Genomic DNA, 15,071 nt, shown 5'->3' with positions numbered 1-15,071 from the left:
TATGAAATTTTTACATCTCGTTCCTTCTAAAAATAACAATGTTATTTTTATCTTATCAATTTTTCCTCCACGGCTTTATCAATTCTGTAGATAGACACAAAAGTTTAATTAATTTTATCTTATCAAATTTAATTCTTTAGATATATTTTCTCAAATCAAATTGATTTATGGATAATCTTTAAGTTACATAAAAACTCTATCATCTATCAAAAAATTCAGAATTCTATTTGTCTATATTCACACACGTCTCTCCCCCTCACGTCTCTCCCTCTCGACAGAAATCCTATTCGTTTCTCTATAAAGAGAAAATCCACACACACATCTCTCCCACAAAATTCTCTCTTAGTGGGTTTAGACTATAGACTCCTAATCTCTTACCAAGGAAGTCATCTCTATAATTTTCATAGTTTGCGCTATCACTACCAAGAAAATCATAATTTTCAGTTTGCGCTATTGCTACCAAGAAAACCATAACAATGTGAGTAATCCTTCATTCTTCCTCTTCTTCTATTATTTATTTAATTTTTTTTAATGAAGAATATTATAAATTATGCCACGTGATATATAGACTAATAATTATTTACAAGATATTAGTTTTAGTTTGTGATGGGCTGCTTTAGGGTTGAGATTGGCTACTATGGCTTGAAAAAGAAGGATCTATTAGGATCAAAAAGCAGTAGATTTGGGAGCAAGTAAGAGTCTATCCCCTAGTCTCTATAGTAGCCAACCATATAAACTCCCGTTCGTGGACAAAGGTAACTATATAAAACTCCTTCCACAGGGCTGTATATTATTGTCTTCCCCAACAGTGACAGTGAATCATGCAGACGTTTGCCCTCCATCTCTTATACCATTTGGTTGGTTTGTGTTAGAAAGTCTAGAAAACTAACTTCACATAAAACTAAACCGCATATTTTTATGTATGTTTGCGTTTGCAGGTTTCAGGACCCGAAGGAATTTGATGAGGGAAGCAGCATATCTTTTGATATAGGGAACAATCAAGCCTATGAAGGTATATAATTCTGAAATTTTGTGTTTCAATTTGAACAGTCAAGTCTATAATTTAATTTATTTTACTAATTAGTTAATTTATTTTTTTTATAGTGCCTAAAGAAGATCCTGCTATTGCTAATACACAAAACAAACGAAAGAATCGTTCTCGAGTAGAGGATGCTGCTAGATTGGTTATGTTGATGGAAGACACGCATCGTTCCCGAGTAGAGGAGGCTGCTAGATTGGTTATGTTGGTGGAGGACGCGCATCGTTCCCGAGTAGAGGAGGCTGCTAGATTGGTTATGTTGATGGAGGGCGTGCAGCGTGCCACGCTTTGTTTACATGAAGACGTGGGTCAATTGCGAGAGGACATGCAGCGATTGCGAGAGGACGTGGAGCGAGACATGGGTCAAATGCGCGAGGACATGGATCGATTGAGGGAGAACGTGCAGCGAGACATGGGTCGATTGCGTGGCAATGTGAATCGTGGGTTGCGCACCATGACGTGGTTATCGTAAGCTAGGTGTGGTTTCGAGCTCACTCTTTGAACAAGTCCATAAAACTTCCAACCTTTTAATTTTGGGAAAAACTTGTTTTTTATTATGAGAATTATATTTTGGATGCTTTGGGATAATAGGAGTAGAGACCATCTGTTTGTGTTTGTGTGTGTTTGTTTTGTTTTGTTTTTTTTTTTTTTTTCGGTTGTTGGAAATATGTAAAAAAGGGTGTGTGAAAGAACATTTACCGATTTTCGAATAGAATATTGGATCCATCCATGCTAAGATTTCTAGTGCTTCATCGATTGGAGGATCCTTTTTGGCATGTTAGTATTCAGCGTATGCACCAAGTAGACAGAGGCCCGGTTCTTCACTGTGATTTCTGTGAACTCTAAGGTCCAATTAACCTACCAGAACGTTCATCTTCTATTTTAGATTCACTTCAAGCTGTCATTATTTATTCCAACCTGGGGAAAGGAAAATTAAGAATCATCAACATATACTTAACTCAACATAATAGGCTTTTAAGTTAAATCCCAAATTAGTCAGGGTTGGCCACAAGAATTCCTCTCCGCCATTTTGGCCTACATATGACCAACTTATTCATTCAATCATAGCCACATAGACCATGTATGACTGTGCATACATGTGCGTATATAGAGAGAGTAGTGCTATCGTAGGAAGCTTCCAACAAAATCCTCCAATAATAGTTAAATACCTTATGGCCCTGAGTTTCTTCAATTCCCATTCTATTATTGTACATTCAGTTGTTAAACAGAATGGCTTACCAACACAGGGTGGGGATATATTGCATCTTATCATGTTTAGCTGACACTCAGATCAGTTGATGCAAATGATAATTCATGTCTGCGTATGACAAAATGCTGAGACCATCATAAATTGCTACGCATCACGCTACTAGAGAAGATGAATCCAAGAAACCACACAGTGGAAGCTATCTAATAGATACCTATGGGTAGAACTCACCCATCAAAACCAACTTGCAAGGGAAGGGATTACACTTAATCAGTGTAGAACACTAAGATCATAACACTATTCAATGGAATTGTGTGTTCAGCATTTTTTGTGTGCTTGTATATCACACACATGCACACTAATATTAATGCATCTCTCAGTCTACTTACATGTGATTTGCATTACAAAAATATTTTGTTTTTAACACTAAAATAAAATTTTCACTTATAAAAAGAAAATGAGGTGAGGCCCAAGTACAGTGGGAGTACACTACGCCTATGGGACACTCAACAAAAATTTATATTAAAAAAAAAAATAAAAGATAAAAGATAAAACAAACATGTCGACAAAGATACCCAAAAAAAAAAAATTATAGGTAATAAGACTTTTATTGAAATAACTGAACATCGTGTTCATGATGGTGAACACTTTGAACAGGCAACAAAGATACAAAATATACAGAGAAAACTGTTTAGTTACCAGGGACTTGAGAGATTCAACTCTGTTTAGTTAACAGTTCAATGTCAGCCACAACTTCAGCAATTTGGGTGTCTTTAGAGGCCTTTGCTGCTTTGGCAATGTCCTCAACATCTTTTTTTTTTTTTTTTTTTTTGGTCAAGAGGCTGAATTATATTAGATTAACTAGTTACAAAAGGCAGCGTATTGGCAGTGGGCCTTAAAGAGTATAGACCGTGAACATCAGAGCTCAAAATTACATCAAGATCAAGGGAAGGGGGAGCATTTAATAGAATAAAATCGTTAACAACATCATTAACCAAGTCACAAGCTTTCTTGGCAAGGCAGTCCGTTCCTCTGTTGGCCTCCCTATATACGTGTCTGATCTTGGTCCACTGAAACTGATTGAGTAGGTATCTGCAATCATTTTAGAGTGAAGTGTATGAACTGTTAGGCGTTTTCCTTGATAAAACAAGATCTACAATCACTTTGGCATCCAATTCCACAGCCAAATGTGTGATTCCCATCTGTGAGGCAAGCCTGAGACCATCTCTAAGAGCCCAGAATTCAGCATTGATACTGGTCATGTCCTCAACATCACTGTCCAAGGCAATTTTTCTCACAAGACCATCAAGCATCTGTATTATGAAACAAAGCAATTAAATTACTAATTAATCCAATTGGCCAGATCAAAGGTAAAATATTATACAAATATATATTACATCACTGCTTACACTCATTGATGTGTGATTGGGTTTTTACATGCTTTTTATACTTCTATTTCAATGCCACTTGGCAAATTTCTCTTGATTTTTGGATAGTAATAGCGGAACCTAGTAGCAATATGTGGCACTTTGTAATTGGCCATACTTTGCGAACTTGGTAGACATCAGTGCCATTATGCTTGAGGGCGTGATCGTAGGCATGGCAGCGTGCATGATATTTAGGGAGGTAGAGAGAGTGAGCGGCGTGAGAAGGCGAGGTAGAGAGGTGTGCATGAGTGGTGAGAGGCGTGAGATGGTGAGACTTGAGAGTTGAGAGGCATGAGCATAGACGGAGCCATTCATGGACATTGCCCCCCCTAATTTTTTTTTTTTTTTTTAAATAATATAACTATATAACTATATATTTAGGTACTAATTTTAGCAACTTCGTTCAATAAAATTACATTTTGTCTAACTTATTGATCATTATAAGAGAAATGCTACAGCAACAAACTTTTTTACAACATTTTTATAGACTATTGAGATAGCAAATTCTTACTGGTTTGCATCTGAGTCCACCACTTGCATCACCTTTTTACTTACGAATAACTACTAATCACAACAAAAATTTGTAGATCTAGTACTTTCCTCCTTTTAAAGTCATAAACAAATTTATAGATCTTAAAAAAAAAAAAATTTGAGACTAATCAACAAATATTACCAAAAATAAACAACTTAGCACTTTAAAAAACTTTAAACAAAATAATTTTGTTCTTACCAACAAAAGACACACTCTACACACACATAAAAATAAAAAATAAATAAAAAAAATAAAACCTTTGCTGGTTAAGCAATGGAGCCAAAAGCCGAAGCCACTGCATAAAACTAACAATAAAACTGCCCCCCCCAAACTCCAAGTCCTAGCTTCGTCCCTAGGCGTGAGAGAAGTTAAAGAACATAGAAAGTGAGAAGTGAGAACTAAGATGAGAGTGTGAGAGTTTTAGGCTTAGGACTTAGGGTTAGGGGTTAAATGATGTAGTTTTAGGTGGGAAAGGACAAAAAATGACAAACTGGTCAGTAACTGGTTCGATCACGCCAGTTTCTTATTCTCAGGTTGAACCGGTCAGTTTTCACTATTTACCTGTTTTTAGGCTATTTTTGATTTTCTGCCATAATTGGACTAGACTAAAGGCTGGTTCCCTATTGAACTGGTTGGACCAGCTGGTTTGGTCCGATTTTTAAAACTATGGTTGCATGTCGAGTTCGTGTTTGGTTGAGCTGTGAGTATTATGTTACATGAACCAAATAAAACTTAATAAATTTAGGTTAAAAAAAAAAGACAAAAATTACACAAAACCTATTCAATTTGATGAAAGAAAATAAAGTAAACAAATATATAAAAAATTAGCGTAAACAAACACATACCTGTAAGGTTGTAAGCATAAGAAGAGAAGAACAAAAAATCATATAGTAGGTATTTATTATGAATTATTTGATATATATACACTATACATTGAAGAAGTTGATATGAACAAAAAGTCTAATGCCAGTCTAATTTGTGGACGTATGAATTATAGGAAAAGAACATAAGAACAAAATATTATATCTTTTTTTCTTTTTTTTTTGAAAATCTAAAAAATACAAATAATATTGCTATTTTTGGACGTGTAGTAATATAATTTATGTAAAAATAAAAAAGGATTAGATGAAGAATCATGTGTAACTTAAACAAAAGATAGCAATTACAATTTTGTGTCTATCCATGAGGTGTTCTAAAAAATTAAAAAATAAAATTAAAGGTTGATATTAGTAGTTGTATACACGTACTTTGATTTTAAAAAAATAATAATAATAACAATGATGTGAACAATTAGTGTAAAACCAAAATTCTAATCTCCTAGAATGCTAGAACTCATAAATCATAAATGAAGTAGATCTTCCATTGCTAATTAAATAAATCACTTAGAAATTATAGATAAATTAATAATATAATAATTAGACGAAGAATTTGAATTGTATTCAAATTGAAATTTTTATAAACTTAGAAATTATAGGAGAAGACGATAAGAACAAAAAAAAAATTATATATACATATATATATATATATATATATAAATCTAACAAAATTCCTACAATTTGGTGAAGTCACGTGGTGCAATTACGGCTTTTAAGTCCAACTTTTATTATATAGCATATGATGTATAATATATTTGTGGAGGCTAGAACAAGTTCCCCCGCTTGTAAGTCCATACAGCAGGTTATATAAAGTTGAAGACTCGGCAAAAAAAAAAATCTAAGGGCGACTAAGAACATAATCTGATAGACTTGGCTTTTGAAATTGATTGCAAAAACAAAGTGAGGAGAGAATTGACAAACCTTTTGATCAATCACTTGGTGGGGTTGAATGCGCGAGACTTCTTTTGCTTTCTTTATAAAAATGCTCTTTGTCAATTTTGGTTGAAATCAGTCAAGGAATTCCACAATTTATAGCAGCGAAGTATTTTAATCAAATAAATATTGTGGACGACTAAAATTTTAGTTTTAAATAAATCAAACAAGTAAAATAGTTTCACAAATATGGATTTGTATTGACGAATATATGGTATAATTCTCTGAAATTACAAAAGAGTGATCTTCTGATTCGATCTCCTTGAAAGACTTGTTAATTGGAATTGGAATAATGTGATTTTGACTCGAACACCAAATATTCTTCAATTTGGCTGAAGGATGGAACAAAGACCCTTCAAATAGAATTACAATGAATCTTTGGCTATAAGCTTGTTAGAAATTTTTTGTTCTTTATGTTCTTCATCTTCGAAGGTTTTGTGGTAGGAGTTCTTCGAGGCTTTTGAGGATTGAATCTGTATAGCTTCACTGATTTACGATTTCATGAGGGTTTTGGAGTCTTTTGAGCTTGATTCCAACCAAATTTAAGATCTAGGAAGATAGTTTGGATGGTTCTGCTTTGAATGTTTTTCGATTTTGAGGTTGAAGTTCTTAAAGGCTTTGAGGCTTGATTCCTACAGAGTTTTTGTACTTCGAGTGCTTCTAAATCTTCTTTGATGCTACCTATGCTTTGGATGCCCTGGTGTGTCCCAAGATGTCTTAGTATGTGTCCCAAGATGTGTTGGTGTGTCCAAATGCCTTAGGAGGCTTCTGTTTATAGGAGTTTGGAGATGGGTGAGCGACACATGGTGAAGTCTTATCGGTGACATGTGTCACAATCTGATTGGAGGAGGTTTAATACTTTTTTCTCCAAGACACATGGCATCTTTTGAAAGGCCAAAATGTCTTGATTTTCAAGGTGACACATATCAGCACCTGATTGGATTGCTTATGTCATTGCTTACATGCAACGAGCGGCTTACGTCACTACTTACACATGCTGATGTATGATTAGTTTTTTGCATGCTTTTTATGCTTTTATTTCAATGACGCTTGGGAAATTTCTATTGGGTTCTGGATAGTGATAGAAAAACCTAGGGCTGTCCACAGGTTGAACAAATTTCTATTATCGTACATTAAATTGTTAAACAGAATGGCTTGCCAACACAGGATGGGGATATATTGCGTCTTATCATGTTCAGCTGACACTCAAATCAGTTGTTGCAAATGATAATACATGTCTGCGTATGACAAAATGCCGAGACCATCATAAATTGCTAAGCATCAAATTGCTAAGCATCACGTTACTAGAGAAGATGAATACAAGAAACCACATGGTGTAAGCTATCTAATAGATACCCATGGGTAGAACTCACCCATGAAAACAAACTTGCAAGGGAAGGGTGCCCAAGAGCTACACATGGTTAAGCTTACACTTAATCAATGTGGGACACTAAGATCATAACACTATCCAATGGAACTGCGTGTTCAACATTTTTTTTTTTTTTTTTTTTTTTTGTGCTTGTATATCACACACATGCACACTAATGCATCTCCCAGTCTACTTACATGTGATATGCATTTCAAAATTATTTTGTTTTAACACTTAAATAAAATTTTCACTTATAAAAAGAAAATGAGGTGAGGCCCAAGTACACTGGGAGTACACTATGCCTATGGGACACTTAACAAAAATTTATATTAAAAAAAAAAAAGATAAAAGATAAAACAAACATGTCAACAAAGTTACCCAAATATATATATATATATATATAGATATATTATAGGTAATAAGACTTTTATTGAAATAACTGAACATCATGTTCATGATGGGTGGACACTCTGAACAAGCAACAAAGATACAAAATATCGAGTGAAAACTGTTTAGTTACCAGGGACTTGAGAGATTCAACTTTGTTTAGTTAACAGTTCAATGTCAGCCCCAGCTTCAGCAATTTGGGCGTCTTTAGAGGCCTTTGCTGCTTTGGCAATGTCCTCAACATCAATGTCCAAGGCAATTTTTCTCATAAGACCATCAAGCATCTGTATTATGAAACACAACAATTAAATTACTAATTAATCCAATTGGCTAGATCAAAGGTAAAATATTATGCAAATATATATTACATCATTGCTTACATGCACCAATGTGTGATTGGTTTTTTGCATACTTTTTATGCTTTTATTTCAATGCCACTTGGCAAATTTCTATTGGTTTTTGGATAGTAATAGCGGAACCTAGTAGCAAGACGTGGCGCTTTGTAATTGGCCATATTTTGTGAACTTGGTAGTATGATGTGTCAGCTTGTGATAGGTCGAGAATTTTCACTTCTACAAGTATTCTAGTAGATTTTTGACTCCACTCCGAATCAGTATACTATTCTATCCAAATCAGTATCTTATGTTAATCAAATTAGTATCTTTGTACATTGTTCACTCTCACTCCAAAGTAGTATTCTATTTTATCCAATTCGGTATTCTAATTTAACCAAATTAGTATTCTAGTAAATTGTTAATTCCCACCGCCAAATCAATATACTATTTTATCCAAATCAGTATTCTAGTATATTTTAACTAGCATACTTAACCAGTTAAGTTACAACATATTACTTCTAAAAATTGTATTTGTATCTACAATTTTTTTTTTTTTTTATGAGTTGTGTCTACAACTTTTTACATTCTTTTAGAGCATGAAAATTTGACTTTAAAAAGTCTATAAGTTGTATGAGAATACGATAACTATTTTCTTCATTAAATATATATATATATATATTTTTTTTAAATGTATTCAAATTTGCTAACCAGTGACCATTGTTTAGAGTATGGCCCCACCAATCATCTTCCTTATCCTCCTCAAAACAAAAGAACAACCACAAAACACAAACTCCTATCCCTTCCCCATAACACGTTTATTACATTTGGCTCTAAAACCCCAAAACACACGCATACATACATAAATGACAAAACACAGTACTTCACACTCTCTCACTCCCAACCCTTTCTTGCTCCTCCATTCCTACCAAAACCTCAAAACCCAACAAAACCCCTTCATCTCCTCTATACATCATGTTCCATACATCCCACCATCACAACCTCCGCTACCTTAAAGCCCTTAGCATCATTCACAACAAGAAGCCCCCCTCAACCAACACAGACACTAACACCTAGACTCGCTTACTGTTGTGCAGATAGGACCCCAGGACTTAAATCAATAATAGTAAATAAGCGGAAATCAAATAACAAGCACACACAAAGAACACAAGAATTTACGTGGTTCGGCAAACTGCCTACCTCCACGGAGATGACGAAGAAATTTCACTATAAAAAAATAGGGAGATAAAATAGTGTACAAGAACACTCTCAAGAAACCCAAATCCCAATACACCCTAACTCTCTCTAACCCACAAGACAAGAAAACATTATTCTTTCTTCTTATGCGGTTGTTGCTAGGTTTTTAGGAATTACTTTCTCAACTTGCCCTATAACACAAATCTAATATATATATATATATATATATATGTCATAGGTTGGCCATTACAAGGAGTTGCAATCCAACTTGTATTTGGTTTCCTAATACTGCTTGTATTTGGTTTATAATAACGAATTGGGCTTGGTAATTCAAACCACATGGGGCCTAACATCAACAAATCTCCACCTTGGCTTGAATTGATTAAGCTACACTAGCAAACTCCTCTATCGCCTCCACCTTATCCTTTAAGGGCTTACAAGCTGCAAACATCAACCAAGTCCAAGTAGCTCTTGAACTTATCTGAACTGGCTTTGTCAACATACTAGAGGATTCTCAAGTCTTATTCTTCTATAGTGACCCCATCTCTTCTACATCCCTGTAAGACAATGGATCTCCACTGCTAGTTATGAGAGCAAAGCTAACTATGTCTTCAAACCCATATCTCTGTGGTGCTTTGTGAACCCGCTTTTCTCTACCATTAGCAATTGAATAAGACTCTTCTTGTTGCTACTATGGATCAATCTCAACATCACCCTTATCACTGGGTGAATTATTCTCGTCAAACTCCACCTCAACAGTTAATTTCTCATGTGGACTATCATCATATGTCTTTGCTTCATTCTATTTCAACATAAAGGCATCATCAAATATGACATCTTTGTTGGTCACCGTTTTCTTTGAGTTTGGATCCCAAATCCTATAGCCTTTAACACCTTTTTCAAAACCAATAAATATGCATTTTCTTGACCTCGAATCCAATTTAGAATGCTCTCCACTCTGCACATGCATATAAACTGGACAACCAAAGATTTTTAGACTTGAATAATCAACAGGTCTACCTGACCATACCTCTTCTGGAATCTTGAAATCTATGGCTGAAGATGGAGATCTATTAATAATGAAGCTTGCTGTGTTAACTATCTCTACCCAGAACACCTTAGGCAACCCTGCATTCAATCTCATGCATCTGGCTCTTTCTGCTAGGGTTCTATTCATTCTCTCTACAACCCCATTCTGCTGTGGAGCTCCTTTAACTATGAAGTGACGAGTAATGCCTTCTAATTCACAAAATCTTATGAATTCTTTATCTCTATACTCTAGTCCATTATTTGTTCTAAGTTATTTTATTTTCCTGCCAGTCTGATTCTCAACCTGTGCTTTCCACTTCTTAAATATGCCAAACACATCAGACTTATGCTTCATAAAATAAATCCATACCTTTCTAGAGTAGTCATCAATGAAACTGACAAAATATTGAGCACCACTATGAGAAGAAACTAATACTGGACCCTAAACATCTGAATGAATGTAGTCAAGAACACCCATACTTGTATGAGAGCCTGTCTTGAAACTGACTCTATGCTGCTTCCCAAACACACAATACTTGTAGAAGTCTAGCTTGCATGTTTTCACTCCTTTCAATAAATTTCTCTTGTGCAGCTCTAACATACCACGTTCACCAACATGGCCAAGTCACATATGCCATTATTTTGTGTCGTCAGTGTTGGACTCCATCGAAGTGGTGATTGCAACTCTTCCTACAACTATGTTCCCAATCAATATGTAAAGTGTGCTTATTTTCTGTCCCTTCATCACCATTAAAGCACCTTTGGTAATCTTCATGATTCCACCCTTTGATGAGTACAAATAGCCCAAATCATCCAACACTCCTAAAGAAATTAAATTCTTTCTAAGATCTAGAAGATGTCTGACATTACTAAGAACTCTTACAACTCCATCAAACATCTTGATCTTCACGGTACCAATTCCAATAACCGGGCATGTAGCATTATTACCCATTTGGACCATACCACTATTATAAGCCTTATATGTGTCAAACAAATCTTTCTTTGGAGTCATATGATATGAGCATGCTGAATCTAATACCCAAGATTCCAGTAGAACATTGTTACTGGATGAGACTAAAAGTAAATCTACACCAACTTCACGGTCTTCTAATATTTCTTCAGCAACACTAACTGATTCTAAGGGCTTCTTTCCATTCTTCTTCTCCTCTAAATGCTCTTTCAACTCTTTACATTGATTCTTATAGTGCCCTTTCTTGTGACAATAAAAGCACTCTACATCTTTCTTTGCACATGATTTAGACTATGATATGTTCCTATTGGAGTTCCGTCCTCTTGACCTACTTCTACGCCTATTGCTCGACTCAGACTTAACAATAAGTCCATCAACCTGAGAACCATCACTATCTTGCTTCATCTTTATGTGTGACAAGAGAGCACTAGTCACCTCCTCGAGTATTATAATCTCTTTCCCGTACATCAATGTAGTCACGAGATGATCAAAAGAAGTAGGAAGCGACGCTAATAAAAGTAACGCTTTATCTTCATCCTCAAAATTCACCCCAAAACTTGGCAGTTGGGTGTTCAACATGCTAAATGTGTTGAGATGCTCCAACAGATCTGAACCTTCCTTCATATGCAAACTATATAGTTGCTTCTTCACTTACAACTTGTTCATCAGATTCTTTCTCATATAAAGGCCTTCTAGTTTTTCCCAAACCTCCTTTGAGGTCTTTGCTTCTAGGATGTTGTGAATGACCTTATCACCTAGGTTGAGATGAATAGCGCTAGCTGCTTTCTCATCCATCTCTACCCATTCTACATCCTTCATCGTTTCCAGTTTCTTCTCCTTCCCAAGCAAGGCCTTGTGAACTCTTTGTTGAATTAGGAGATCCTTCATTCGCCTTTGCCAAAGTGAAAAATTTCCCTTACCACAAAACTTCTCTACATCATACTTTGTGCTTGACATCTTTACTGTATTTAAAGGATTGAATCCTAACCTGGCTCTAATACTACTTGTTATGCAGATAGCACCCCAGAACTTAAATCAATAACAGTAAATAAGCGGAAATCAAATAACATGCACACACAAAGAACACAAGAACTTACATGGTTCGACAAACTACCTATTTCCATGGAGACGACGGAGAAATTTCACTATAAAAAAATAAGGAGATAAAATAGTGCACAAAAACACTCTCAAGAAACTCAAATCTAAATACACCCTAACTCTCTCTCACCCATAAGACAAGAAAACAGTATTCTTTCTTCTTATGCGACTGTTGCTAGGTTTTTAGGAATTACTCTCTCAACTTGCCCTATAACACAAACCTAATATATATATATATATATGTCATAGGTCAGCTATTACAAGCAGTGGCGGAGCCACATTGGGACCCAAGGGGGCCTTGGCCCCCCCAAAATATTTGAAAAAATTAGTATATATATAGTAGAGTTATTTTAATTAAAAAAAATGCTATATTCACAATATTTTTAAGATAAATCTTAAGTGATAAGTTATTATTGGCTGTTACGTGTGCGCAAAAAAGTTATTTAGTTGTGGATTAAAATTAGAACTAATAATAACTAACCACTTAGGATTTATTGTGAAATTGTTGTAAAAATATTGTAGAGATAGTACTTAAATAATTTTCCTCCACTACATAACCATGTGTGTGGTTAAAATACTTCCTGCAAAAGTAGTTGTGTAGCTGTGTAGGCTACTCTCACTTTCTCATATTTTTATTTGTTCTTAAAATATATAAATAATCAATGTATCATAACATCATAAATGTATATGATTAAAATATATTATTTTTATCATTTTATTTATATATAAAATAATATAACATGTATTTGGTTGTAGTTATAGCTATTTTTTTTTTATATTGAAATTTCAATGATTGTTTTTCTTTTATTTAAAAATCTTTAAATTATTAGTATTTTTTAAAATTTTAGTCATTATATTTAATGGGTGATAATTTAATTTGAAAAATCTAGGTTCATGGACAAGTTTAGGAGTTGGTAATTTAGAAATAATACACTTTTGGGTTTTGATTATTAAATTGTATGTACATTATTGTTAGTATGAATATAATTAATATATACACAGAAATAATTAATTGTCTAATTTTATGTTTGGCCCCCCCAAATATAAATTCCTGGCTCCGCCACTGATTACAAGGAGTTACAATCTTACTTGTATTTGGTTTCCTACCACTGCTTGTATTTGGTTTATAAGAACGAATTGGGCTTGGTAATTCAAGCCACACGGGGCCCAACATCAACACTTACCTTTGCCCACAACTCTTCACCACAAACTGTGACCCCACTGACTTCGCTCCAATTTTTGATTTCCTGGCCACCAAGTTACCTGCCACCACTGAAGAATCACGCAGCTTAATCCTCCACTGCACTCACCTTCTCTTTTCAAACATTGAGTTCTGTCTCCAGCCCACTCTGGATTATCTAAGGCAGCTAGGGATGGAGAATTTGAGCTCCCCGAGTAGTTTTAATGCGCATCTTTTGAACACACGAGCTAATAAGCTGAGAGAAAAAATTGGGTTCGTGAGGAGCATTGGTTTCTCTCAGGAGGAAGCTGAAAGGGCTTGTGTTAGATTGCCTGCCATGTTTGGTTATATATTGATAATAACTTGTGGCCAAAGTTCAAGTATTTGGTGGATAAGATGGAAAGGAGTGTGGAGGAATTGATGAAGTTTCCGTAGCATTTTGGGTTTAGTTTGGAGAAGCGGATAGTGCCAAGGCATTTGCATTTGAAGGAGAGGAAAGTTCATATTCTATTGAATAGAATGTTGTTATGGAGTGACCAAAAGTTTTATGCCAAGTGGAAATAAAATTTGGCATGGTTCTTTATGATTCCCTTCTTTTGGGTTTGCTAGATTTATGGCCTGTGTTTCATTAACAAGAAAAGCTTTGTATGTAAATATGTAAACCACACATTTTAACAAAATTTAGTCTGTTTTCTGTTGTATTCTAAAAAATTATAAAGAAGAAAGGTTAGTTTGTGGAACGCTATGTTATATGATTGATCGATTAGACAATTAGTGTACCCTTTTTGAACGTTAAGTTCTTGTGCGAACTTTGATATTCCAGTACTATGAAATTCAGTGAATAAGTAGAAAATGTAAAATTTGCTTCATTAAGTTATTGTTCATAAAAAAAAAGTAGAAAATGTAAATTGGAGCCTCAAGTGCTCCGTCCCTCCCTATAACCTAGGTGCACTATCTTCTGCATATCTTTTTTCTTAAAAAAATTACCAATGTACTGAGCAGGTCGGTGGTAGCGTGGAACTATAAAGCCTGTGTGGACACTTTATACTGCTTCATTCACTACACTGACTTGCATAGACTATGCAAAATAATCTGCTAATCTATTTTAATGAAGCAAATTCAATGCCACAAGCAAAACAGTAAGTAAACATCTTTAAGCTTATTTAACCATGCTGAATGACAGGTTACTCTATGGTGGTGGTAATCCTTTCATGCTTAAATTTTAACCTACTAAGAGCATCCACATTGGTAGAGCTATTGTTTTAACTATTTGGCACCACAAAAAGCTACTTTATCTATTTTTCCTATTCACTTTATAAAACATCTAACATCAGTGGATCTATTTTAGTTTTCAACACAATAAAATAACATAAACATCACAATAAAATAATATATCTATTACATTATTTTATTAATTTCTTTCTTTCTCTCTATCTCTATGCCATGCCTCTGTCCAGTCTCCACTCTCACTTCTCACTTCTCTCCCTTCATTTCCT

At 34.7% G+C, this 15,071-nt stretch overlaps 1 protein-coding gene and 1 pseudogene across 1 annotated transcript; both read left to right on the top strand.

Moving 5' to 3' along the window:
• Positions 1-326: 326 nt before the first annotated feature.
• LOC115967689 lies at positions 327-1,885 on the top strand. The gene is made up of 3 exons (XM_031086828.1): positions 327-478; positions 939-1,012; positions 1,105-1,885. Coding segments are annotated over exons 1-3 (483 nt in total). The 5' UTR covers positions 327-476; the 3' UTR covers positions 1,512-1,885.
• Positions 1,886-13,289: 11,404 nt separating this feature from the next.
• Positions 13,290-14,139, top strand: LOC115966881 (annotated as a pseudogene).
• The last annotated feature ends 932 nt before the right edge of the window (positions 14,140-15,071 follow it).

Source organism: Quercus lobata, chromosome 11, assembly GCF_001633185.2.
Source record: "Quercus lobata isolate SW786 chromosome 11, ValleyOak3.0 Primary Assembly, whole genome shotgun sequence".
Taxonomy (NCBI): Eukaryota; Viridiplantae; Streptophyta; class Magnoliopsida; order Fagales; family Fagaceae; genus Quercus; species Quercus lobata.
The sequence above is the reverse complement of the archived record's forward strand: the minus strand, read 5'-3'. Positions and strand labels throughout refer to the sequence as shown.

Coding starts and splice junctions, on each gene's coding strand:
- LOC115967689 (XM_031086828.1), top strand. Junction 1,013..1,104: donor GAACAATCAAGCCTATGAAG/GTATATAATTCT, acceptor TTTTTTTTATAG/TGCCTAAAGAAGATCCTGCT.